The sequence below is a fragment of the Topomyia yanbarensis genome, chromosome 2 (assembly GCF_030247195.1).
Source record: "Topomyia yanbarensis strain Yona2022 chromosome 2, ASM3024719v1, whole genome shotgun sequence".
NCBI lineage: Eukaryota > Metazoa > Arthropoda > Insecta > Diptera > Culicidae > Topomyia > Topomyia yanbarensis.
Window position 1 is genome coordinate 203,911,420 of NC_080671.1, and position 27,795 is coordinate 203,939,214.

At 37.2% G+C, this 27,795-nt stretch overlaps 1 protein-coding gene across 1 annotated transcript; it reads left to right on the top strand.

The window, feature by feature from the left end:
* The first annotated feature begins 1,955 nt into the window (after window positions 1-1,955).
* On the top strand, window positions 1,956-24,582 carry LOC131682750 (uncharacterized). Its single transcript, XM_058964468.1, has 7 exons — window positions 1,956-2,134; window positions 2,291-2,386; window positions 3,930-4,360; window positions 4,416-4,522; window positions 23,948-24,059; window positions 24,117-24,247; window positions 24,314-24,582. Exons 1-7 carry the CDS (start codon window positions 2,045-2,047, stop codon window positions 24,511-24,513), a joined length of 1,167 nt encoding a protein of 388 aa, XP_058820451.1. The 5' UTR covers window positions 1,956-2,044; the 3' UTR covers window positions 24,514-24,582.
* Window positions 24,583-27,795: the final 3,213 nt, after the last annotated feature.

Genomic DNA, 27,795 nt, shown 5'->3' on the forward strand with positions numbered 1-27,795 from the left:
TCGATGAGTTTTACAAACGTTAAACAGCGCATCATTTGGTAAAATAATTTTGACGGTATACCGTCCAAGAAGTATTTATGGTGAATTTTCTCAGGTTAATATTCATGACTACTATAAAGTCTCAACAAATTCGCTAAAAACACGAACTCTGTTACTATTTTCTGAAAAATTTATTCTGCATAATTTTAAAACTTCAAAAATTACGGTCTCGGAATTATGTCGTTTGGACAGTAAGATCGATTTTCACCAAACCCCCACCAATTGTAAAATTGGTATTGTAAAAAAAACGTAAGGGCGATACTTCAATGCTGATAGGTGGGACCGAAAAAGTAAACAATCGCCAAAAGGGCGATACTATCATTTTATCAGCTTCAATAGCCACTAACCTCAAGTTGATATATCTTCACTGGATAACCCCAAGTTTGTAGATGTTTTTAGATGACACAGGATTGTAAATTGATGTAATATTTCGTCATGAAAATTTAATTTTTCCGTGACAAGTTCTTTTTTACCTACAAAATGCCCTGTTTGTATGCAGTGCTCATGATCCGCTCGGACAATGCTTTGCATACATACAGGACATTTTCCAGGTCACTAGAAAGTGTTTCATTTTTGGACATGTTTTGAAATCAAAAATAATGTTTGAAAACATGTGTTTATGCCGAAGTATTTTCACGAAATATGTACAAAACATGCTTAACACGAAACATATAAGGTGATTGTAGTTCCTCTATCACTTATTAGCTAGCAAATAATGATTTTGCGTAACGTGCTCATTTTACCACCAGTTCCCTTGTGCAACCAACATCAGTTTATTAGCACCTAATCGTGGCATCATAACTTATAATAAAGATTTTTTAATATATCAGAGTGCACTAAAACTCATTTTAAGTTAAAATTAACAATTGTTCTAGCAACACGAGATTTTTTCGAAAAAAAAATTTGATCACGCCTTACCTTTTACGGCACAGATTAGAACCCAAGAAACACCTGCTGCTCTTCGGTACAAGAGCCCAATAAAACAATATAATCATCATAAGTAATATTCTTATCTATTAATCAAGGAATAATTGATCCGTTTACAAGTGGCATAGTATGAGTGACGCACAGTTATAGATTATATGCAATAGCGTCACTTAAGGTTCAAGTTACCTTTTTCAAGCATGTGTTAGAATTGAACGCTTGGTAGTGTGCGTAGGAAAATTTGTGTTCAGCTTTGCCACCGGATTATCCATTTAAACCTTTTTAAAACTCTAAAAGAAGAATATCAGTCGATTTATTAGATCATCACGATTCAATTCATGTAAAATACCTGCTGGAAAAACCATCGGCTTAGCTAAATGGTGCTTTTGAAAAAGTGGCTGTGGTTTTTTCATTGCGCAGTTGTGTTGCGTACCCCAGCTCGGTGTGGTAGTGTGATAAAAAATCACAGCCACTTTTTCAAAAGCACCATCCAGCTAAGCCGATGGTTTTTCCAGCAGGTATTTTGCATGAATTGAATCGTGATGATCTAATAAATCGACTGATATTCTTCTTTTGGAGTTTTGAAAAGGTTTAAATGGATAATCTGGTGGCAAAGCTGAACACAATTTTTCTTACGCATACTACCAAGCCTTGAGGTAACTTGAGCCTTAAATGCATGTTAGTTATCTTATCGACCATTGGTTAGTTGACAGTGTGTGGGAAACAGCTGTGACTTTCGCCAGTGCGACATTTTAACTGTTTGTCCACATGACAGCAGGTGAAGAGTTCAAGTCATGTTCTCTCACAACCACAGTTTTTGTCAATTTGTGTAAAGTATATACATTGTCATGTAGATTGCATGATGAGAAGACCAGGCTCCACGATGAAAAATCTTCGAAATTCGACTTATCAGCTGTTTAATTTTTATATTATGCTTACGGATAAACAGTGCCTGTAAAGTACTAGTCATTCGTTCGGTTTCTTGTGGGGCACATATAGCTCCCTTGGTAAAGATTGCTTATTAAAAAGTATTCTTTACAATTGTTGTGTCCAACCTAACCTAAAGTTATTACAGACAAAAATGCAACCAATATTTGGCATCTATGAACAGAAAAATTGTTATTATGTTTTAAAATTTGGCGTGATGTGGTGTCTATTGATAATAAGAAAGGTTGTTGCATGTTTTATGATTAGGATCTGCGGGATAATACAAATTCATGGCCGAATCAGTTTAACACTGTTTTTCTCGAGACTTGCTTGACGAGGGTTTTTGTTTTTGTAAGAATATATAAATTTATTTTTTTTTTGTTTTAATTTTTGCATATAGATTCGACAGACACTGTTTCGTATTTTCGGCAAGCAATACGATGAAAGCAAATATGCAAATTTGGAAAAGCCTCAACCACTTTCGTCTAATGTTCATGTAAGTAAGTATGTACTTAAAAAAAATCAGCACGACATTTAATTCTTTATTGGAAAATTCCGAATGAAAATACAATATTATATTATTGGCGTATTGTAAAAGCTGCAAGAACAGAAAATTGTTAAACGACCTTCAACTAATTTAATTGCTTATTATAATATAAAAATCTGACATAAACTTCAAATGTAAGAATCGAATGCAAAAGTCGTTTGAAAACCTATTCTGCAGCGATCAAAAAGATAAATTTTTAATCCATTATTCTTAAAAGGAACAATAAGGATTTCGTAGCGCACGATTTTTTTTTAATTTGAGGAAATCCAAACGAAAATCATTACGATTGTGACCGACCATATTTGATTCCGATAAAATTTTACCCGTTTCACCGACATGAAAGACTAAACATTTTCCACAGTAAATAAGAATATTTTGACACAATTTTTTAAGAGGGCGTTAGAAGTTTTCGAATGTAGAATTTCCAAAAAAAATATGTTTTATACAACACTGAGGGAATATATTCGTAAATATGCTAGGAATAGGTGTCGTACTTTCTTAAAATATTCAAATTTTTCGTGCATATGATGAATCATTCGTAGTTCTACGGAAACTTTTTAATTTTCGTTACGAATTTTTCGTAAAAAACGACTTTTGTAGACGCAATACGAATCTGTTCGATTAATCAAACTAATTGTTTGGCAAAATACACGAAAGTCTTTATAATTTTTACGATAAACCTTCGTAATATGAACAATTTTTTCCGAAGAATCCCCAAAATAATCATGCACAAAAAAATCATATCGATTTTGCCAGATCGATCATACCAGATGTTGTCAAATATTGATCCTTAAATATCAGTTGAAAAAATATACGAAAATTTTGTTTGTGAACGAAAATGAAATCGTGTGACTAACGAAATATTCGTGATATATGCAAACATTTGGTAAATTAACGAAACATTTCGTTTCAATCACGAAAAATTGTTTCTTTTTCTACGACGAATTTCGTGCAATGTACACTAAATATTTAAAATCACGAAAAATTTCGTCCATCAGTCGCCATATTTTTAGATTGTGAAATGAACGAAACCAACCATTTACAATTATAGATAATGCTCCGTTGCAGAAAAAGACGAATGGATTCTTGCATTGTACAATTGATGTTCGATCTATTTACGAATTTATTTTATCAGTTAAAAATTTATCTGGCAAAAGTTACTGGGAATGAAAACTTCATCGCGAAAAAAATATACACTGAAAAAAGCCCGCATTAATTTAATTTTTATCTTGTGTTAAAATGTTCTAATTGCCAGAGAAATCATGAACCGAACATAACTGCAAAGTTTTGATCGAACTGGCGATGGTTATATTTTATGGTCGGCCACTGTCTCATGGAATCTCTCATTTTTATCCGGTTTTTACACGCAGCAGCAAACTGCGTCGACAAGATGCCACGAATAAAAAAAATATGTAAAAATAAAAAAATATTTTTTATTTTTACATATGTATTCGAAAACTTCTCATGTATTCACGTACCCGTTATATTCCAGGCCGTAGACGCTGTTTACTTCAATGGAACTAACTCAAAATTGTCATGGCTTGTGTGTGGAACTGCCAGAAGAAAAAACAACCTAGTCAACGGGTTTTTGTACTTGAAAGTATCCGACTTTAGTGAAAAGCTACTTGTATCACCGAGGCTACCGGATACTTGTATGATTCAAACGGAAGCAGAGTTAGGGTCATATGAAGCAGAAGGTCTTAAATTAACGCCGCTAAAACCTATGAAATCGTGGAAAATAGAATATACTGGTAAAATGCGTTACGAAAATGATTATTCGCAGGACATCGATGTGAAACTGGATGCAACATGGACCTCTGACTTACCATATTTCAATTTTGCTTCTGACATGGACTCCAAATCCGTAGCACGTGCCATGGCAAAAGAACAATGGACTAGAGAACACTTCAAAAACTTGAAAAAGTTTGAGCAAATATTTTCAAATACAGAATTCCATTTAAACAATGCTTTATTTCAGGTATCATCAAACACATTATGAACATTTTGGTGCCATCAATGGAAAAGTCAAAATCAATGGAACCAATTACCCTCTCACCTTGGATTGCATGAGAGATCATAGTTTCGGTGAGCTATCATAAACAAACATTTGGGGTACTACAGCAAAACGTATCCTTAACACTACATGCCGTAGCGGAACATAATATAGGGGAGTTAAGTGTGAGTAAGATGGACAGGTGGGGTAAGACAGACACATGGTTATTTTAGGCATATAACATTAAAAATTTAATTGTATTGAATCATTATGGGTAACCTTGAATTATAAAACAGTAGGTCTTGAATACTGTTAAACGTGTACAATTGAAGCAAACATCGATAAAGAGTAGTGTAGCTTCATGAGGATGTAATTTTCAAGTCTCCGATTTTAGGGAAAAAATCAATCTTTTCGCGGATTTTTCCCCTTATTGAGATAAAGTAACTTGGTTACTATGTTTCAATTGCCGCACGGTTCTCCTGTATCGATTTTGTTGGCTATTTTCGGCAAATTTGCGACTAAGAGAAACAAAAGCAATGAAATTGAAAGACGGATAGGTATTCTAGAGCGAATCAGTTATAAACTTATAACGGAAAACTAGGACTAGGCTGGCTCATATGGACATGATCGAAAGGAAATGTGAAGAGACTTTTGCCTTCTGCTAAGTAGGAGTTGGGCGTTGCACCCAAGTCTACCGCACGGTCATTGATAGAACATAACTCATCATCATGTTTTACCGCCAACGCCTATAATACCTATCCGTATGTCAATTTCATTGCTTTCGTTTCTCTTAGTCTCAAATTTGCCGAAAATAGCCAAAAAAATCGATGAAGTAGAACTTTGCGGCAATTAAAACATGGTGCAGTAATGTTTCGAATATATCACACCTATATATATATATATATATATATATATATATATATATATATATATATATATATATATATATATATATATATATATATATATATATATATATATATATATATATATATATATATATATATATATATATATATATATATATATATATATATATATACATATATATATATATATATATATATATATATATATATATATATATATATATATATATATATATATATATATATATATATATATACATATATATATATATATATATATATATATATATATATATATATATATATATATATATATATATATATATATATATATATATATATATATATATATATATATATATATATATATATATATATATATATATATATATATATATATATATATATATATATATATATATATATATATATGCATACATATATAGATATTTAGCGTGATATAATCGAAACATTACTGTACAGCCATCCGTGTGCGGAACGAAAAAATCAACAAGTAGTTCAATCACAATAGGATCGGTGCGCACCGATAGCTTGGTGTCGATTGAATGTATACGTCACGGCTTGATGCTAGCAGAAGTGGAAAAGAATAATCGCTTGGTCGTTTTAGGCGAGGATTTGTAAAGTTTCTTTTGTCGGCGTCGGCGGTAAAACATGATGAGTTATGTTCTTTCAATAACCATGCGGTAGACTTGGGTGCAACGCCCAACTCCTACTTGGCAGAAAACAAAATACTCTTCACATTTTCTTTCGATCATGTGCATATGAGCCTGCCTAGTTCTAGTTTTCCGTTCCAAGTTTATAACTGATTCGCTCTAGAATACCTATTCGTCTTTCAATTTCATTGCTTTCGTTTCTCTTAGTCTCAAATTTACCGAAAAAAGCCAACAAAATCGATACAACAAAGTAACTTTATAGAAAATAACAGATAAATTGATTTTGGTGGTAATCTTCATTAAACAAATTTTAACTGTTTTTGGAAATTTTAATAACTAAAAAAATATTTTTGGGTAGCGGGTTAGTAGCATTTTACTGTAGGTGTGAATTGGTTTAGTGGAATAATTCGGAAGTTTAGCTTTTTTGGTAAAACACTTTGCCCGCATAAAGGCGGTGTTGGGCACCCGGGCGAAAAAAAATTTCAGTCTATTGTGATTACTTATCGTACCGAAACTAGCATTATGAAACTAGCATTTTAGCTGAAAAGAGGCGTGTTTTAAAATCTTTGGGTTAATGGTGCTGTTAGAATATGGATGTCCTAATCATTTAATTATATTTTGGGGATTCTGGGGTAAGTTGGCGGATTTTTTTCTCCTTTTGTATTAGACATATGGCGCTGTTTATAGTCCTGCACTTCAAGTACTGTGTAATTCTTTCTCCCATGTACTTATGTTGCATTACATTCTGTTTCGTTTACGTTAAGCGTTAAGTTTACCATTTTACTCGTATTAGGGAGGGTGCCTCACCATATCATTAATTACTCGGTATACAATTGATGCAATGCGTATGAATTGGCACCAGTATCTTTGCTTCCGTTGAACAAAGATGGCTAACGCTGCTCTAACCACCGGCTTCACATGGTTAGGGCGAAAATAGGCTCATTACCCTAGGTGAAGTTTTAAATTTCGGCATTTTTGTTATTTAGAGCTTGATTTTTCGATAGCGCACAAAAAGAACATTCCGTGGCCGTATATCAGAGTTAAAAATATTCAAATTCATTAAATGAAAATTTATCATATTCAGCCGCATTCATTTCCAATATTCAGTGACGCAGCTGAAAACGTCAAACGAACAAACCGCCCATTCATCCATGCAGATTTTCATTCGTCTCCAATTATTACACAAAGCGACCGTGCAGCAACGAATCAAACGCATCAAAGTAGGCCCTGGCACAATGTAAGCGATGATGATTGTTGTTTCATATGCTTTACCGGCATTTGAAAACATTTTCCTATATAATTAGTGAAATGAATATATTGCATGACATTCAACTGCATGAATAACATGGATATTTGAATGAATATTTTACCACGAGTCGCATCAGGTTCATTTTCAGCCGTCAAAAAAGAGCTTCGATTATTTTTAACTTTGCCGTATATATGGTGATGAGCCCATTTACGCCATGTTTCTATTATCACCCTACCCATTTGAAGCCGTTGGTTAGAGCAGTGTCTGCCATCTTTGTTCAACGTATTGAGTCAAATGGTAGCGCAACAATAGGAGCACTCGATTCGAGTTTTCGTTACGCTCAAACAAGAGAATTTCACTGTTTTCAGCGCATTTGTGTTATTATATTGGTTCTTAATAACGAAGCAAAGCTGTTGATGTCATTTTTTTCGCATTCCATTGATTGTAGGCCGAAAAATTAATGAATTAGTGTGGCACCCTGCTTAGTATGGTGAAAATAGGCACTTTACAATATACGTAACCACAAACAAACTTTGTTCTTTTTTGTTTGTTTACTTCGGAATTTGCACTTTTTTTGTTAGTTTACTTCGGAACATTTTGGCTTATGTTGAAGTAACTAGAAGAAAAAGTTTTTGTTTTTTATTCGCCCATGTGCCCAACACCGCCTTTAGGCTGCCTATTTATTTTGAGGCTTTAATGAAAAATTCATTGCTTACATGAATTATTAACATTATTTTCGTTTTTCTCATCACGAAACCCACCTACAAATGTTTTTTCAAGCCAAATAAAAATTTGGGACTAGAGGGTTAAATCCTCTCATTTTTAATTTCACTGCATTTCTCACAAATTGCTTTTATGTGTTTTTATTTCATCTGCACCGATTGTTGACGGTTTCCACATTTCAAGTGGTTGTATGAGTTATTTTGAAGTAGAATAGTTCAAACGTTTCAATATGGGGGTCCCTTTTCAAAAATTTCTGCTGAGGTATTTTCCCAGTTTTCAAATGCGAATAACTTCCGTTGTACTGATCGAGATCGCTATATTTTTGCACTATCTGATTGGAAATAATGGTGGTAATTATCTGCGCTGGTTGGTCCGTACAATTCAACCAAGCAGCGAGCGTTGCTCATAGGTTTTTCGATTGATGGCACTGACACCGCGCCAGTGTTTTGCACTGGCACGGTGCCAATGGAACGCTCCAACGCAAATCGAGTGCACTCTTGAATGTGTGCGTGTAGTTTGTCGAGCTGTCATTCAACAGCTGATGTTTGTTTATTTACAAAATAAAGCACTTAAATGAGAAATAAGTGTTGCTTTAAGCGGATTAATCATTAGGTACAGTCGGAAAATTTATCAAAATGTGTAGACAGGCCTGTAGCCAGGATTTTGTTTCGGGAGGGGCTTAAAAATTATTGCATAAATGTATTAATTCTGATGACTTGAAACAATCACTGGAAACTGAACGTAATTATGAAAAGTTCTTAGTGAAAAAAATTCCAAAAATAAGACAATAGACACTAAAAACCCTAATAATATGTTGCCTGTTACAAGAAAGGCTATAGTGCATCGACGAATTAAATTTGATTATTTTTGATTTACAAGTTAGAAATTTCTCTAGTTACAAAAATGAATAGTCAAGAGCTCAAAGTATTAAGGGCTGCTTGAAAATGCTACGCTGCATGCTACGCTGCTTGAAAATGCTACACATTCGATACACCTTTACAATTTGTAGAAGACGCTAAATTGGAATGAGTAGAAAAATATCCAAAAACCCGTCTCACGAAACTTTACACGCATTTGCTAATCAGAAGAACGAAACCAACGTCAAGGTTGTCCCCATGAATAGGAATATATCAGTGTGAAATCAAAGTTTACCGTTGCAAAGAATGTCCGAACAAAGTGAATGTCGAAATTTGCTTCAAATCTTCTGATAAGGCAGGCGATTTGTAGATGCAGAAAATAGGTTCAACTCCTATTTTCATGATCAGGTTTCTTTCTACTATTACTAGCTCTTTGACTTCATCCGAAGTTTGCGTTAACTCGACTTTATGAAATTTTCAATTTAAATGATACTGATCATGTCGTAATCAAAACAATCCTGAAAAAAACACATGTTTTTTCATTTGACTCTCATAGGTAATGGGTTAAAGACTATCTTCGACAACATTATCAGGCAACTCAGAATAACTATCTTTTTATCTATTTAAGTTGATTCTTTTTAGGTACTTTTTATATCATTGTACTTATGAATTAAAAATATCGTAGACTGATTTTCCTAGATCCCTAAAACTATAGTAAAAGTCAAAATGTAAAGTGAGTGCAAAAACTACTGATCTCACTACAAAGCAAGAATGCCTTAGCTCTATTGACTTTTGACAATCTTGCAAAACCGTTGTAACTTGAGAAGATTACCTAGATTAAGTAAATATTATATTTGAACATTTTGGTTTTATTTATTTATTTGAAGGTTTTATTTCGGAATTCGTGGGGTTTTGGACAATGTCAAATATATATTTCAATGATTTAATCTACTAATGGAAACTACCCAGAATTTAATCTACTGAGCGAAACTGCTCAGAATCTATTCACAAATCGAAAGAAAATTACTTAGCACTGATTACTCAATGCTTCTAATTTACATAAAATTTGGTAAATATAACATTGATGACACCACCAAAATAACTAGTGACTATAAACATAGATAATAATTTCAGCATCACTTGCTTCCGACACATGGAAGAGAACACATCGCACTTGCACCTAATTTGCCGAGGCTTTCTTTTAGAGTTGTCTGTTTTAAATTACAGCAAATTATCCGTTTCCTGTAAAACTTTTGCAAAACTCTTTGCCAATTCATTAAACAAATATGAACACTAATCTGTTTAGTAATAGGTTTGTTTGTGAATAAAAATAATTAGCTCTTGATTTTTTTCAATCATCATCAAGATTGGAAGAGATGTATGATTTCTTGAAGAAAGTTGTAATGTTTGTCTGATTACATGTTTATTTTATCACTATTTGGGAAAAAGTTTCAATTAAAGTTGTTGCACCTAACGCAACGAAGACGAAATGAGAAGATCAGAGCGCAATTCGAAAAGAACTCGTGTTGAGTGTATAGTAAAGATAGAAGAGTGATCTTGAGTCGATTTAGATTGGTTGATTTTTTCCTCTCTTTGCTCTCTTATTTAAGATTATCTCTCTCATTTTATTCCATGACGAGCAAAAACGGAACGAAAGACTGTCACATACTTAAGACATGAAATCGAAACTGTTATCCCAACTTATTGACTTATAGATTCAATCAGTCCCAACATTTTAGTCCCTCTTCGTGATTGCCTATTATTTTACCACTTTTTGCCCGGTCCACCTTTAAAATAATTTTTTTTGCACGTTTGTCGAAGATATCACGGATTTACGGATTAACAGTGTATTAGTACGGAACGAATTACTCGTAACAATGAAATGAAGCGTTAATAAAAATGGCATTGCGTTAAAATGACGCGAAATGAAAATTCTATTCTCGGCTCAATCGTTCTCAGATAAATTGAAATACTTTTTGTGTAGCGCAGAGTAGTGTACAGAGAACAGAGTGTAAATAACAAACTGGGTCGTGGGTCTTTTATATATTTCCTTATGTAAACAATAAAAATAATATAACGAGTTTATGTGGTTGTCCTACAGATCTCGCGCAAGCGCTTAGCCATTGCACGCGGAAACCTGTTTACGAGGCGAGGAAATATTTTTTTCCTCACCAACTATGTCTTGGGGGGAGTAGTTCATTTCTATCTCGCTATTGTACATTTCCGTGTCATCATCGTAGTTGCTGCCTTTATGTTCGCGAATATCTTCCTTGCTTTTTGCCCTCAATAATTGCCCTTCCAAATAGATTACATTTCTCCCAAATGTGACATTAATCTGCGAGTAAGCGGTATCCGATCTTGTAGCGGAACATTCATTTTCTCATAGTCCATATACAGAAGGATCTTAATTAAGCATTGTCACACACAACCTTGTGCTTTAAGTTGTGCGAAATGAATGGTTTCGCCTGCACTAATTTGTTGAGCGCTAAATGCCTGCCATGGTAGAACTGGATAGAGCCGGTTTCCGAAAGTCTAATCTCTATTTACACCTTCAGGATGCGAATGATCAATAATTTTATAATCACCGCATTTGGCTGGAGCACCAATTCTTGCTTCTGATAATCACTAATCTCGACAGATTATTACAGCTACAATTAAAGTAACAGTCTCTTGTATTCTTCAGACAAGGCACACAATATAAAAGTTACTTTTTTGTTGTTCGCTTCGCACTGGCTCGAGCAAAAGCATAAAGCACACTGAATTTCGTGACCATTGCCTTCGGTGGTTAGAAATAGCCTTCTTTAACTTTTTCTCAATAATTTGTTCAAACCAAATAAGCAACAAGTTTTGTTAAAAGTCACCGGCTTTTTAAATTTATTTTTGAAAAATTTCGGGGGGGGCTTTAGCCCCCTAGCCCCCCCTCTGGCTACGTGCCTGTGTGTAGATATTGTTATACGGCGCAGTCAAACGGTGGACAACCAGAGTGCAGACCCTAATATCACAGAGAACAGACATCCATGATCGAACAAAAATATTTAAAAAACGTGTGTAAACATTTGAATTAATATACTTAAAACACTAGCGCCGCCACACCAACCTATCCCAACTATCCGTCAAATCGATTCCGGAACCGGTTCGAAATCCTGGATGGATTCAGTATGGAATCTAGCTCAAAGAAAACAACCGATCCCGACTCTATCGGTTGACGCATTTGAGCTGGAATTCATGCTGGAAGTCCGAATCGGTTCCGAACTAGTTTGACTGGGTAGAGGAATAACCGCTGTCAATTCTGTCGCACTCAGCCACAAAAAAAACATGACGACAGTAGCGCACCTGGTTTAGATATCCAAACTACCTTCGAAACCGTTAGAGATTTTACACAAGTTGAATGCTGAAGATGGACGTCTGTTCTCTGTGCTAATATGTTGATCAAAAAGGTTTTGAACAATTTGATTCATTGTGGTACCAACTTATACGGGAAAATAAACAAATTCCACACCGAACAACATGTAGAGTTGTGTCTCTTAATGCGCGGTTAATTGGGCCGCTTGAAAGGAATTCGACAAAACGATTTCCGTAGATCATATAATTATCGCAACGTTGCGCTAGTGACCGATTAGTCTGCAATTCTCTATACGGCACTAGTGAGCACACACAGCACATAATATAATGGTATATGTCAATATTCTGTTAATTGAAAGATATGATCTTTTCAGAAAAGTTTTTCAGTAGGTCAAGATCAACCCGTATACCTATGGATTATTTTTGGAATTAACTTGCAGGGCAACGCTAGTGACTCAATTTGACGATATACATCAGTAGATCAAATGCTGCACGTAAATGAATAAATCATTTTTAGATTCGTCCACTAGGCTGCGCTAAAGTACATAATAGCCTAGCGTAGTATTTGGAAAATTATGTTCTATCCTTGGTTCTATCTCAAAGGTTTTATGGTTTAGGTCGATGTTGTTCTCAATAAGGTTCTTGGGGATGGAAGAAGATTCATTCGGATTTCATCCGCTGGGCGGCGCTAGTGAACATGCAATTTCTTTTATTTTTTGGATTTCAATATCATGATAATTAAGAATGATGTGTTCGGCATAGTTCTTTTGTAGGCTAAGGACTGCCCGAAGGTTAGTCTAGTTTACTCCTAATATGCGGCGCTAGTGAAGGGTTCCCTTAACCGATTTTCCGACTCCGCACTCATATTTGCTTCAGATAGTTTTTCTTTTACTAGATTGTGTATGGACATTCCCAAGCAAATCAACCAAAGGTCCGAAATACCCAACCATGGTCCGATTCTGACCATCCTATTTTATATTTTTTTGTTCTCTGCATACTCCTTGAGGTTCATGATACCAAGTGCAATGTTGTATTGAGTTCAATGAATGCCACAGGTACTCTACGAACGTCTCATGGTTATCCTAGAACTCCCAGAAATAAAGGAATATTGTATACACTCCTTGAGGTTTAGGGAATTCAATATTAAATTGATTGCAACGATTGCTATAAGTCATCCATGAACGTTTTTGTCTTCAGTTTTATGATCTCTTAGTCGTTATATATTCATGGATGCCCAGTTGAAAGAACTTGTTTTTTTTTCAAGTTATCCAAAAACTATGGAGGTAAAGGCTTATGGTCTATAAGCCTATAATACAGAATAAAAGAGTTACAAGCATTCGTAACCGAGCGCTCCTTCGTTACACACGCGCGATGTTTGTTGTAACATTACCTTGATTTAGGCGATATCAGTGAAGGTGTTTATCCCAGCAAGGGCAGGAGTATAAACATTATAAACGTTAAATTGTGTCAAGCAGTTCAGTGTAGTGCGGTGTTAAACAGTTTTATTACCTGAAAGACGGCTTTGCTTAGACGAGCTATACCAGATAAAGGTCACGCGGGTGACGCATAAAACAAACGAAGGATCAATTCACCTACCAGCTCGTCAGGAACCAACTGGTGAAGTGTTTCGTTTTTTACGTTTCTTATCGATTTTTTTTATTTTTGCATTTGATTTTTTTATTTTTATTTAAGTTAAACAGTGCGGTCGAGCGTGTTGCTCCCGCAACAAAATGGATCAAGGAGAAGGATCTCCCTCCAAAGGTGAATCTTTTGGGGAAGAGGAACACCTATTTGAGTCGGAGACAGAAGTTGTTACCTCCAACTCATCTTCCCCACTTCCCCCAAATATATCACAGCACCGCCCCCCCCCCCCCCCCCCGAATCAACGTTTACCAGGATGGATCCGCTGGTCCTTGGATGGTATGGTTAAACAGCATAACTGCTGCGCGAGAGCTGACAAAACGTTACTCGGCCGTAACCGAGATTAAAAAGTTACAGTCAGATAAACTGCGCGCAGTCGCTACTGCATTGAAACCGGTCAATGATATCGTTAGTAATAGCCTCTTTACAATGATGTATCGCGTTTACATTCCTCCTCGTGATGTGAAAATTGACGTTGTGGTAAGTGATGTGGGTCTAACTGTCGATGATCTAATGAATGATGAGGTTGGCCGCTTTAATGACCCTAACTTTCAATCAGTTAAGATTTTGGAGTGCAAGCATTTGCACTCAAAGTACATCGAAGATGGGAATTAATATCCATCAGACTGGTTTCGCGTAGCCTTCGCCGGATCTGCACTTACGAGCTACGTTGAAGTAGGAGGAGCTCGTCTATCTGTGCGTCTGTTTGTACCACGGGTTCCAATTGCAAGCAGCTAGGTCATACGGCCACCTACTGTAGTAACAAGCAACGGTGCGGTAAATGTGGGGAACGCTATGCAGAAGATACTTGCAGTAGGTCCGCTAAGAAGTGTGTTTACTGTGGGGAGAATCCGTATGCACTTTTGAAATGCCCAACGTACAAACTTCGCGCGGATGACCTGAAGCGATCCGTCAAAGATCGCTCCAGACGCTCTTACGCAGAAATGCTATCCAAAATCGATTCGACACAGGTACTTCCCTCGGAGGAAGAGTATAAGTTTTTATCCAACTCGATTCTCGATACCGAGATTCAAACTCAGACGAAACGAGTACCCGACATGAACACCCAAAAACGTTCTCCCAACCCGTGTGGGACAAAGAGTACTCAGACGTGTACGCGGAGAAGGCTGCCGCGTATAAAGCCTTACTGAACGACGGGTTGATCAATAGCTTTCGACTCTACACGATATTAGAAAAGCGAATGAAAAGTTTAATGAAAGCCAAGAAACGCAGTTACTGGCGCCGCTTTGTCGGCGGGTTAACAAGAGAAACATCGAAACATTTGGGGCACGGCCCGACGTATTCGAAACCGAAGCAGTACTAACGAGAGCGTGGAATATTCAAACAGTTTGATATTCGATTTCGCCAAGAAGGTTTGTCCGGATCCCGCCCCGGCACAGAAAATCTACCGCGCCACGTCGCCTCGCAATACTGCGAACGAAACACCGTTTTCGATGGTGGAGTTCTCACTTGCTTACTTATCATGAAACAATAAAGCCCCCGGGGCCAAACAGAATTATATTCAACTTGTTGAAGAATCTACCAGACTCTGCCAAGAGACGCTTGTTGAATTTATTTAGAAAGTTTCTTGAGGGTAACATTGGACACATGATTGGAGACAAGTGAGTGTCATCGCCATCCAAAAACTAGGAAAACCAGCCTCCGACCACAACTCGTATCGACCGATTGCAATGCTATCGTGTATCCGGAAGTCATTCGAGAAAATGATCTTGTTTCGCCTCGACAATTAGGTCGAAGCAAATGGCTTCCCTAATAAAAAATATTATACACGAACTTTAACTCATATAGTGCAACGATTCCACATATTGTTTGGATGATACCCTGAACTGTTCGTTAGGCTCTTGAATCATAAGATGTTTATTAGGGTTACTGTTAGATACATAGTTTGGCTTTTGCAAAGGCAAAGGGACGAACGATCGCCTTGCATTGCTCTCAACAGAAATTAAAATGACATATCAGTATTCTTGGATATCACGAGGGCTTACGATTCAGTTTTCATCAACATTCTTTATGATAAGTCTTTCACCAATTTTAAATAACTTTTTGCTAAACCTGTTATCTGAAAAACACACGCATTTTTCGCATGGTGATTTATCGTCATCACGATTTAGCTACATTCGCCTTCCCCAGGGCTCATGTCTAAACCTTCTCCTATACAATTTTTACGTGAATGACATTGACAAATGTCTTGTCAATTCCTGCACGCTAAGTCAGCTTGCAGATGACGGTGTGGTCTCTATTACAGGTCCCAAAGCCGTCGACTTGCACGGACCACTGCAGATACCTTGGACAATTTGTCTGCTTGGGCTCTCCAGCTGGGTATCGAGTTCTCTACGGAGAAAACTGAGCTAGTCGTATTTTCTCAGAAGCGTGAACCAGCGAAACTACAGCTTCAGTTAATGGATAAAACTATTGCTCAGGTTTCAACATTCAAATATCTCGGGGTCTGGTTCGACTCTAAAGGAACCTGGGGATGTCACATTAGGTATCTGAAACAGAAGTGCCAACAAAGGTACAACTTTCTCCGTACAATAACCGGAACACGATGGGATTCCTATCCGCAGGAAACCTAATCAGGCTGTACCAAACAACGATACTATCAGTGATGGAGTACGGATGTTTCTGCTTTCCGCTCCGTTGCGAACATACATTTCATCAAACTAGAGAGAATCCAGTATCGCTGTTCGCGCATTGCCTTGGGTTGCATACAATCGACCCATACGATGAGTCTCGAAGTGCTGGCGGGCGTCCTTCCGCTAAAAAATCGATTCTGGGACCTCTCATATCGATTGCTCATTCGATGCGATATTTTAAACTTATTGATGATTGCAAATTGCGAAAGGCTTGTCCAACTTAATTCTCAGACCCGATTCATGTCCTTGTACTTCGATTACATGGCACAGAACATCAATTCATCTTTGTATAACGTTAACCGTGCTCATCTCTTAGATACTTCTGATCCAACTGTATTTTTCGACACATCCATGAAGAAAGAGGTTCGTGGCATCCCGGATCACATTCGCTCACAAGTGGTCCCAAATATTTTCTATAATAAATACCATCAAGTCGATTGCGGCAAAATGTTCTACACTAACGGATCAATTCTCGACGGGTCCACAGGCTTCTGTATATTCAACGAAAATCTTTCTGCCTCATTCAAACTCAATAATCCTGCTTCAATTTACGTCGCAGAATTAGCTGCCATTAATTATCTTCTCGGGATCATTGACACCCTGCCCGCATACCATTACTACATCGTTTCGGACAGTCTCATTTCCATTGAGGCCATCAGTGCAGCGAAGTCTGGAAAGAACTCACCGTATTTCCTGGGGAAAATCCGGGAATATCTGAGTGCTTTATCTGAAAAACCTTACCAGACTACCTTGGTTTGGGTCCCGTCACATTGCTCTATTGCGGGCAATGAGAAGGCGGACTCTTTAGCCAAGGTGTGCGCATTGGAAGGCGACTAATGCGCCCATCCTACTTTCCGATTTATCCTACTTTCCGGTTAAGATATCGACGGTTTATAAGTTTCTCAGAACATTTCAAATCTGACATTCAATAATAATAAATATATAAATGCGGATTCTACTCGCCAGCAATTCGTTTCGCCATAGGCAGATATAACTCAACACGTGTAGGGCTACTTCAGGTTCGAATGATTCTACTATTCTTAGATTAGCCCTGGATCCCGCTCTGGTGCCAAATCTTCGGGGTAATTGGTTGATTGTTCGTATTAGTAAAGTGGGTTCGGATCGGGTTTCTCAAATTTTAAATTTTCAGGTATGAGTCGGGCTCGGGTTTTCAAATTTTAAAACTCTCGAGTTCGGGTCGGGTTTTACAAAATTTTCATTCTGGGGTACGGGTCGGGTTTGAGTTTTTAAATTTTAAAAGGTTCGGGTTTTTCAAATTTTATAATTTTGGGCTCGGGCCGGGTTCGGGTTTTTAAATTTTTAAGCACTCGGGTTCGGGTTCGAAAAAATTGAAACCACCCGACCATCTCTAACCTATCTCATTTGTCGAGCTATTAGGCCCTCACATCAGTCCGATCCTCGTTCACCTCTTCAATGCGATAATCGATAGTCGCAGGTTTCCGCAAATCTGAAAAACGGCCTTCATAGCCGATTCCGAAATCTGTCAATCACGTCGAGCCAAAAGACTATCGACCAATTAGTGTCCTCCCAGCCATCTCTAAAATATTCGAGAAAATTCTGCTCGACCAGATCTATAGCTTTCAACTATCAACTACACTGCCGTGATACGCATAACAGTCCCATTTGCTATGGATTTCCTATGCAGGTGAGACTGTTATGCATATCACGGCAGTACAGCTGCTTGCCAAACATCAATCAGGATATCAAAAACGTCATAGTACTAGCACCGCCCTAACAAAAGTCGTACACGATATCTATATCAACCTAGACAAAGGCAACTGTACTGTGATGGTTCTTGTCGACCTGTCGCTTGCTTTCAACTGCGTAAGTCACCGGATACTCCGCAAAAAGCTAGAAGAGTTTGGTTTCTATGCTGATGCATGCGACCTGTTGACATCATACATGAAGCACCGTACTCAGCTTGGCAAAGAAGATAGGAAGAAGTCAGCGGAGAGAGTACTTACAGATGGAACTCCCCAAGGATTCTACCTCAGTGCACTGTTATTTTCCCTATATATTAATAGCATGCCTGAAATTCTACGCTGCGAATACCACCTGTACGCCGACGACATGAAAATCTACATTTCCGGCCCGGTGCAATATGTAGAAAATATGATCAATATATTAAATGCTGATCTCAACGCAATCGAACAGTGAACAGCGAGCAACAAACTTTTCCCTAACCCACGCGAAACCAAGGCTGTAATCTTCTACAAACAAGGTAACATCACACCCCAAAGCAAGATCTCATTTTGCGGAGAGATTATCCCGCTATCCAAAGAAGTCACCAATCTAGGGTTAAAAATGGACAGCAACTTAAAATGGGCAACACAGGTGAATAATATCACAAAGAAAGTATTCGGCACATTAAGGACTTTCCGCCGCTTCGCATCTGTCCTTTCGACACCCACACGCAAGAAGCTGATGCTAGCAGTCATCATACCTTATCTCACATACGGTGACACGGTATGTTCCAGGTTTATCAACTCAGCTCAAAGAATTACAAAGATGCTTTAAAGTCGGGTTCTACGAATAGTACCCCGGACATATCCTGGAACATCTTCAGAAAAGCGTCTCGGAGTGCACAAGATTATTCCACATCCCAATTAACACAGCCAGCAGCAGAAAAAGTGTGCTAATTTACGGAGCCCTTAGCTGGAACGCACTTCCAATTGAAATAATTAACCGACAATAACCTGCTTCAAGAAATCACTAAACGAGATTTGAAAAGGCTATCAAAAACCAGAGAATATTGACGTGTATATTAGTCCTTCCATTTGTAAAATATGTAATGTTATTTTTCCTTGACCTGAAAAACAGTTAACACTAATAAAATTACAAATAACAAAAACTAAAATTTTCGAGAAAAAAGCGTTCTTCACGTATAATTTTTCAATGATCCACATCGAATGTCAACAAGAACATCTGTTAGCGGCCACGGCTGGGTTGTTTTGACGTTTGCGTTGTTGGTGTTAGTGAGTGCACTGGCTCCACCGACAAAATTTTCGGTGCCAAATATCTGCCCCGAAATTGCACTGGAATTGCACTTTTTTATTGCAGTTCCAATCAATGGAACATGGTGTCGGTGTTTTGACAACACTTCTGCAAGAAAAGTGCAATTTCAGTGCAGAAAACTACACCAGTTCTTTCAATCGAAAACTCTATCAGACTGCCTTTTTGGTATCCAATGAACTTCGCCAGGTATAAAAACGGCACATAAGAGAAAATTCGTCAGTTTGCTGTCTGACCTCGTAGTAGCTGTTACGTTTTGTGTCAGCTCAAACTCTTCGTTTTGAATATATTCAATAACGCCAGGCATCACCCAGTTTCATGCATACAGTGATCAGCACACATCGCAGAAAAAGCAGAACGCTCTTTTTTCGGAGTTCAATAAACGGATTGCAAGTGTGCGCGTGCGAAGCGGTGGTTGGGTGCGAGAGACTCCGCTGTTTTGCTCTTTAAATTATGCGTGGAGGGCTCGGATAAAGTCATCATTTGGTTAATTGTCTTCTGACAAGCGGTAGTGCGATTGACGATGACGATTTGATTAGCATTGTTTGTTGTGTTGTGTGAATGAGATGATGTTGGCTTATTGGATACTGATGGGGTTTTCGATTGATTGACACCGGTGTAGTGGAGTGCACTGAAACTGCACCGTTTTTGCACTTTCTAGCAGAAGTGCAGAAAACTGGGTATGTTCCATTGACACTTCTGCTAGAAAGTGCAAAACCAATGCAATCCACTACACCGGTGTCAATCAATCGAAAACCCCATGATATAATATGTTTCTGCCGTTGATTTGATACTCGGGGCAAACTAGGACTGGAAAAACTTTTTACATATCATCTATGTACATTAGACTGCCCTAGAAAATAATGAATTTTTGAAAACTCAATCGGCCCACCCTTAAGTCGATTCCTAGTCCCACCAGGAGTACTTGCTCCAAATTTGAAGCAAATCGGACAAGTCTAACTGCCGGACCAACGTGCCCGAAGTTTGTATGGGAGTTTTCGACAGTTTACATGAAGATAATTTAATTATCTACAATTTTGTCGAAGACTGCTAGTCAATCTGGATTTGTTAAAAGAAGTTATTAAACTTTTAACGGAGTGAAGTCTGAGTCAGTTTTGCATGGGGCCTAGCAGTGAATGGTTGTGTATCAGTACTCGATTCCTACCAACTATAATTTTTTGTGAGTTAATGGTTAGATTTAGCTGAATAGTATGTCCAGAAGAATTGTAGTACATAATACGAGTTATATTTTGGTTAGAAAATTTCAGTTATACCTGTCACCGCATAGAGGGCGCCAATACTAACTTGTCAACGAAGAGAGATAGAATATCGATATGTTCAGAAGAATTACTGAAAAATGTCTGTTCTCCAACTTTGTAGAAGACATCTAATTCCTATCTCTCTTCGTTGAAAAGTTAATGTTGGCGCCCTTTATGCGGTCACAGGTGGAACTACAATTTTCTAACCAAAACATAACTCGTATCACATACTACAATTCTTCTGAACATACTATTCAGCTAAATCTAACCATTAACTCACAAAAATTATAATTGGTGGGAATCGAGTACCGATACACAACCATTCACTGCTAGGCCCCATGGAAAACTGACTCAGACATCACTTCGTTAAAAGTTTAATAACTTTTTTTAACAAAGCCGGATTGACTAGCACTCTTCGACAAAGTTGGAGAAAATTAAATTATCTTTCTTATTTTCACTTACAGTGATAATGCGATGCATACAGTGCCACCTAGCGGCGAAAATGTGCGCTAGTGGGTTTTCTTCATATAAATTGTCGAAAAATTCCATACAAACTTCGAGTTCGTTGGTCCGGTAGTTAGACTTGTCCGATTTGCTTCAAATTTGGAGCAAGTACTCCTGGTGGAACTAGGAATCGACTCAGGGGTGGACCGATAGGGGTCATTTTTTTCTTGTCACTCTAATGTACATGCTGCTATAAACACAGTTTAATTGTATAAATGCTGCAGGTATGACGGGATTTGTACATCCACATTAAGACCGGCATATTTTATGATTTTTTAAATGATTTTACTTATTTCGCAGTTCAATTAGTGAAATACTACATTAAAAGTAATCTCCTGGCACTACACTCGTTGTTGGTTATTATCATACGTGGCAATTGCAGGGTTATTGCGAAAACTCCACGCTAAGAAACCTGCTTGGTGAAGATTTGAACATATTATGTATAGGGCGTTTCGCCTTAACTCACTAATGCTGACATTCCACGCGCAAATGCCCTTCTGCTGGCTCTTAACTGTAGAGTGAGTTCAATTTACAATAAATCCAAAAACTATTTGTTATTCGATATTCAGTAAGATGAATGTATTTTGATCCCACTATAAATATGTGTAATGAAATACAGCGAAGACCCGTTTTTATCAGCCCCTTTGGTGTATCCTTGGTTGACAAAATGGGGGCAACGCCAACCCATATTTATTTGTTTCCTTTAATAAACCAAAGCTGTAAACATATTCAACATTATTCCGTAGACATAGCCTCAAAACCCTGGCTGGCTGACGAAATCAGGTCGAAAAGCTGACGAAATTGGGGGCTGATTAAAACGGGTTTTCACTGTATTCAATAATCAGGGCCGGTAGGTAATGTGGGTAGTACAGGCAGTACTACCCACTTGAAAATAATCGAGTTGGTAATTACCCACTTGAAACTTTGAAACAAACCTAACATTTGAATTTTGCCACGCATGTGTCTCGGGTGCGCGTTTGAAATTTTCGAGGCATGACCAAGATTACATTTGCACAAACGCGTCGTAAGTGATTATGATTATTATGTAGCGGTAGATGGGGTAAAATACACCCCTAGGGAAATATAATCATAACTTAGCTATAGACCATCAATTGGGATAATTTAATTAATGATATCATTTAGCCAACATTTTCCTCTGAAATCACAATCGCTTTGCAAAATATTCAGGAACCATGAAAAATATTCAATCATTATAATTTGCTCTTTGAAAAATGGGCAGGGCAACGCACCTGTGCGGAGGTAAAATGCATCACAACAAAGCGGCACAATACATCATAACAAATATCGAAATAGCTGATTTTAATGCAGAAGATAGCAAAAATTGCAGCATTTGAATTAACAGCCTAAATGTATTCTACTTCACTTCGGTTATGTCTCTGACATTACCTACCCATCTTTTTATACGAGCGATGAGATGGCGAAATTGTCATTTTTATCGTTTAAACCCTTCGTACTCCGAAACATTGGAAAACTATAATACTATGTTCACACTACAGAGTTAAAACACGTTATAATAATTAGCAACAAGAAAAATGTCATCAAGATAGCGTTAAAACACGTTTTAACTCGTAGTGTAAACGTAGTATAAGGTGAATTTACCGTTACATAGACATGAGCTGAAGCCAAAAACGCTAAGACAAAAATTAAAAAAATAAAAGTGTGTGAACGCGGATCGTGCCTTCCGAACGTCAATTAATAACTGTCTCTACTAGCAGCCCTGAGAAAATACTGCCACTTGATCGTGTGAAGTTTTCCGCACACTTCCGAGAAAGGTTCCGAACTCGCGAAAAGCTAAAAACTAAAATATCTATTATTTTCCAATAAATTGGAGTCTATGGTGGAAAGAAAACTTAGTCATATGAGTCATACGAAAAGTGCTGCTATTATGCAAGCCCGCGATCCGGTTATTTCTTTGGCAGCGTGATGGCATTGTTTTACTTGCGTTAGTACAACACAAAACCACCGTTGCGCTGGTTTGCCTAAGATATATAAACACAGGAAATCTTTTTTACAAGGAGTTTTGTTAATGAAATTTTCGGTCTCATAAAATTTTCAAAAAATCGATTTGTTTTATGTTCGATTACGTATACATTCAAAAGTAAGTGTGTGAATTTTGAAGTTAAAATGGGAAAAAATAACGGAAAATATAATTGTAGAAGCCTATAGTATACGACAATCCATCACTAACCCATTAAAATTGCGAGCAGATTTTTAATTTAAAAAATAACTGCCATTTCAATCGATTTTGATGGTAAATAAGTTGTTAGATGCGGAATTATATTTTCGCTCTAAATCTTTACTAAAACAAGGACGCTTCATTAGAAGAGCTTTATTTCATATTGTTGTCCCAAAACCGCATAGTATTACTAACAAAGGAACATAACATAGCATACCGTTGGAAAGATCATTTCTTCTTCTTTCCAGAACATACAAAAAATTGAAAATTGAAGATTTTGAGGGTATACAACATTTTTCAAACATTATTTTGAGTTGCATTCGATGACTAGGTATACTAGGTCACTTAAAAAGTATAAAATCACTGTAGCGCAGTGTTTTCAACTTTTAGAACTGATTCAGAGCCTCATTTATAAACCACATGGACTTAAATTTACCGGAAACAGTCGGGTTTGGTGTTTATCCGTTTTGACACAGAATTATTCTATGACCATGTGTCTCCATTTTCATTCGTAGGTGAGCAAAGGGATTGGAAAAACTTTCATCGCTACGTTATGCACTTTATCCATCTTGAAAACGGAGACAGAATAACTGTGGGTGTTATCTGTATGCCGATCACCTTCTCAAGGTAAAAGTGACACTGTAAATAGAAGTCAATAGAACTAACTATATACACTCTTTACAGTCTAGAAGCAGGATTCGTCAGCCTAGCGAGGGAACGATGCAACTATCCTATCACAAGCGTAAATTTTAATCTTTATCAACATGGAGAGCAAGGTAGTCCGCCCATAGATTACGCCTTTCAATTTACTACAGGTAGTACCGGAACAAATAAATTTTGATCTGATTTATGCATTCTAACATGCTTTGATTTTTATACAGGAAAGGAAGTATACGTGGTGAAGGTGCTGGCAGTTGCATGTCCCGAGTTCTATATCGGGAAAGACAGCGAATGCCGTATAGTTGAACAGTTATGCAACTTTGAAGTGAATGGTTTGAAAGGATGGGGTGCTGCGGAATGGCAATACAAGAATTTTGACGGTTTTCCTGTACTACTTACTAACAAAGTCATCGCAAAGTAGAACTGGAATAAACACATTTTATTCGCCAAACCTAATAACATATCATAACCGAAGAACGTATCATTGAAATAGAGCAACTAACCGTTCTTATTTTAAATAACGTGTCCTTATTTTCGAAGATTTTGGAGAGCTTAATTTATTTGGCCTCAAATGTTCTATATTTTAGTTTCTGTAGACATTTGAAATCGTTCACATCAAATTTACTTCGTGAAAAGGAAACATTTTGACCGTTATTTTATTTGGTAATTTTCTTCCAGAGCGTTTTTGACCAATAGACTTTCTACGGCTCATACGTACACGTCACATGTATTTTTGCCTGGATTACAAGCTGGTGGAAAATAATAAACAATGACGGCAAAAGCAAAAGGGATTGTCTTCAATCAGGAAGCTGCAGAAGTGTTTGTGAGACCGCCGCGGTGGGTAAGAAAACCAACCGGTACGTAGGGTGATGTGCCTATTATGGCAGTAGAGCCTATTGTGACCCTATTTCGTACCCCTTGGTTTCGAACCAAGCATATGAGGTAATGACAATATCGATTTGGCTAAAACAGGTGTGCAAAAAAAGCTCAAGTTATATTCTTTATTTGTTGTGCACATACGTATTCAGAACTATCCTCTAAATCCAACTTTTAATTAAAACAAAATCACCTTATTGAAATATCTGCTGATCCGCCTCACTCGCGTAGTGAACCGAAACAGGACGCAACGGCGCTTAGCAAAATAAACACTTTCGAGCCAGCATTTACCGCCTCATATCTCGTTATTCCGGCACAAATATATTAAATATTGCACTGATACATACCTTTATTTTAGCTGGAGAACCTTTTTACGATTATTTCACTTTAAAAGCAAGTTTGACGAGCACTAGAATAGGCCTAGTGTTATAATAGGATAAAACTAAATACGGGGGTTCCTATTATTCAGTTATTTGACGTCTATGCAGCGCACACAGAAACAACGTGTATGGATACATTCCTTTCTATTCGGATATGAAATAAGATTGTGTGCGTGAGATTGTTCCACCTGTTTTACCCTCGGTTTGTTGTTATTTCTCCACTCGTTTTAACCTCAATCGCCAAGAAAGTTTGTTGTTATTTCTCCACTCGTTTTAACCTCAATCATTTACGCGTCGCAGAAAAGGAAGTTAAATTTTTGGTCGAGTGAACTCTTCTTGTGGCGAATTGGCCGGGATGGCTATTTCGGAAAATTTGTGTTAATAGTGTTGCCTTAAGTTTGCAAGTGGACTGCGAATCTACCAAAAACGCCATCCATGCTATCCTAATTTTTCTGATGGAGCCGATATGCGATTTCCTAGAAAGAAGGATTACCACAACCCTTAATGTTGCATATTCACTAAGCAGTTGATAAGCGAAACAGTTTCCTCTAATTTTTACACGAATCCTGCCAGTTGCATCGGGTACATTGTTTCGCTTTGCTTATCACGTTCCAACATTCTTAAATTTTAACCTCAAAAAATTGAAATTATAAAATGGCGATTAGATGTTTCGTTCGCTCGTGCGCTAGTTATTCAGACGATAAAGTTCACAAACTTTTTAAATTTCCGACAGTAAGTTCGAAGTTTGTTGGTTGTGCTCGGAAAAAGGCTGAGTTACGACGACTGCGATGGATACGGGCTTGCAGCAGGTCAATATTTCCAACTGCACATGATCGTATCTGCAGCCGGCATTTTGTAAGCGGTAAACCGGCATGTTTCGAAGCGGAGGGTGATGTAGATTGGACACCGACACTAAATCTAGACCGTAAGTCAATAAAGCACTTTGAATCCGATAAGGAACCACAAAATCTGTTCGTGAAAGAACAGACTGCTTTACGGTGCTTGAAAACAGACAAGAAAACTGGTACATTGCCTGCCGAGTACGAGCTTGCCAGTAGCTCCTCTCGCACGATCAGGTGAATTTTGCCTGAAATATATTTTTGTCTTCTCTAAAATTTTGTTGTATCTTTAAGCATTCCGTCTTTTGAATCAGTACAAGGACACTATTCGTTGGAACCAACCCATGCGATTTTTGATATGAACGATGACATTGTTTCACGGCAATCCCATAATATCTTCATAAAGGCAGACGATCAGGCACTTGAGGAGTCTTCCTCTACTGACTTACATGGTATTAGTTTCGGCAGTTTGGGTACTCCACGAACTGAGAGGTTAGTATTTGTATTTTAACTTAAAAAATGTTAGTCAGTATTCACAAAATTTGTTCTTTTTATTCTTCCAAAGTTCGTCGTGTTTGGAATTCAACCAGGTGAATCTGGATCAACTAAACGATACCCACCAAACTATACCCACATCGGAAACCTTCAAGTTGAACGAACTGGAGCGTTATGATATTCCTTTTCAGCACGTAGGGGAATTATGGTTAAAACCGACACCTTAAGCTTAACACTTTTTCTAAGTTTTCTAGTACTATAAATAAGAGTATTTTATGCTATAGGATTATTTATTGATATGAGTATTTCCAAATAATCCTTGCGCACATCATTGCAACCTCCAGTGTCATTTTATTTCATAAGAGAAGATTTTCAAGCGTTCTACGTTCTGCTAATTGGATTCATTCACTTATAAGTGACACACACACACACACTTCTTAGTAAAACTATCTTTTTCAGATTTGATTTTTCGGACTCTGATCATCAACGATCTATTGGAGTATACATAATATCATTGTCTCATTGTGATAAAATTCGTCTATGACAAACCAAGAGAACACTAGAAATTCGGTTTGATGACCTTTTTGCAGAAATAGCAAAAGCTTCGTTAGAATCAGATAAGCAAAAATTCCAATTTTTGATTTTTAAAGAGACTTACAAGAAATAAACACAATAAAAGTATTTCTGTGTATTTCTGCTAATACTATAGTGTTCTAATAGGCTAATTGAAGTGTCACAAAGATCCCCAGTATTTTGAAATGAATCGCAACTATACACAACCATCTTAACAGGGTGTCGGTTTTACCCTAACCATAGGGTGTCGGTTTTACCCCAACAGCGCACATTTTTTTATAAAAGCAATTAAAAATATTGAATTTTTCAAACTCGTCTTCAATGCACCTAGTTGATCATAAGACAGGCCGATAATAATAGGTACTGAAAATGGGGTGATTTGAAAAGCTTTCGTTCGGTTAAAACCTTAAAATCTACCAACGAAATTTTACATCCAGACGAGTATGAACGCTGCTGTCGAATGTTTTGTTAATTTTTATGACATTCGGCGCACTAACGTAAATCCAATTTTTCTTCAAATGCTCTAAATAAACGTACTAA

What these genes read in the sequence shown, in the direction of transcription:
- LOC131682750 (XM_058964468.1), top strand. Translation starts at nt 2,045, where the DNA reads ATGCAACCAATATTTGGCATCTATGAACAGAAAAATTGTTATTATGTT. An exon ending in CATGAGAGATCATAGTTTCG is followed by an intron (nt 4,523 to 23,947) that starts GTGAGCTATCAT and finishes TTTCATTCGTAG; the next exon opens with GTGAGCAAAGGGATTGGAAA. An exon ending in CGCCTTTCAATTTACTACAG is followed by an intron (nt 24,248 to 24,313) that starts GTAGTACCGGAA and finishes ATTTTTATACAG; the next exon opens with GAAAGGAAGTATACGTGGTG.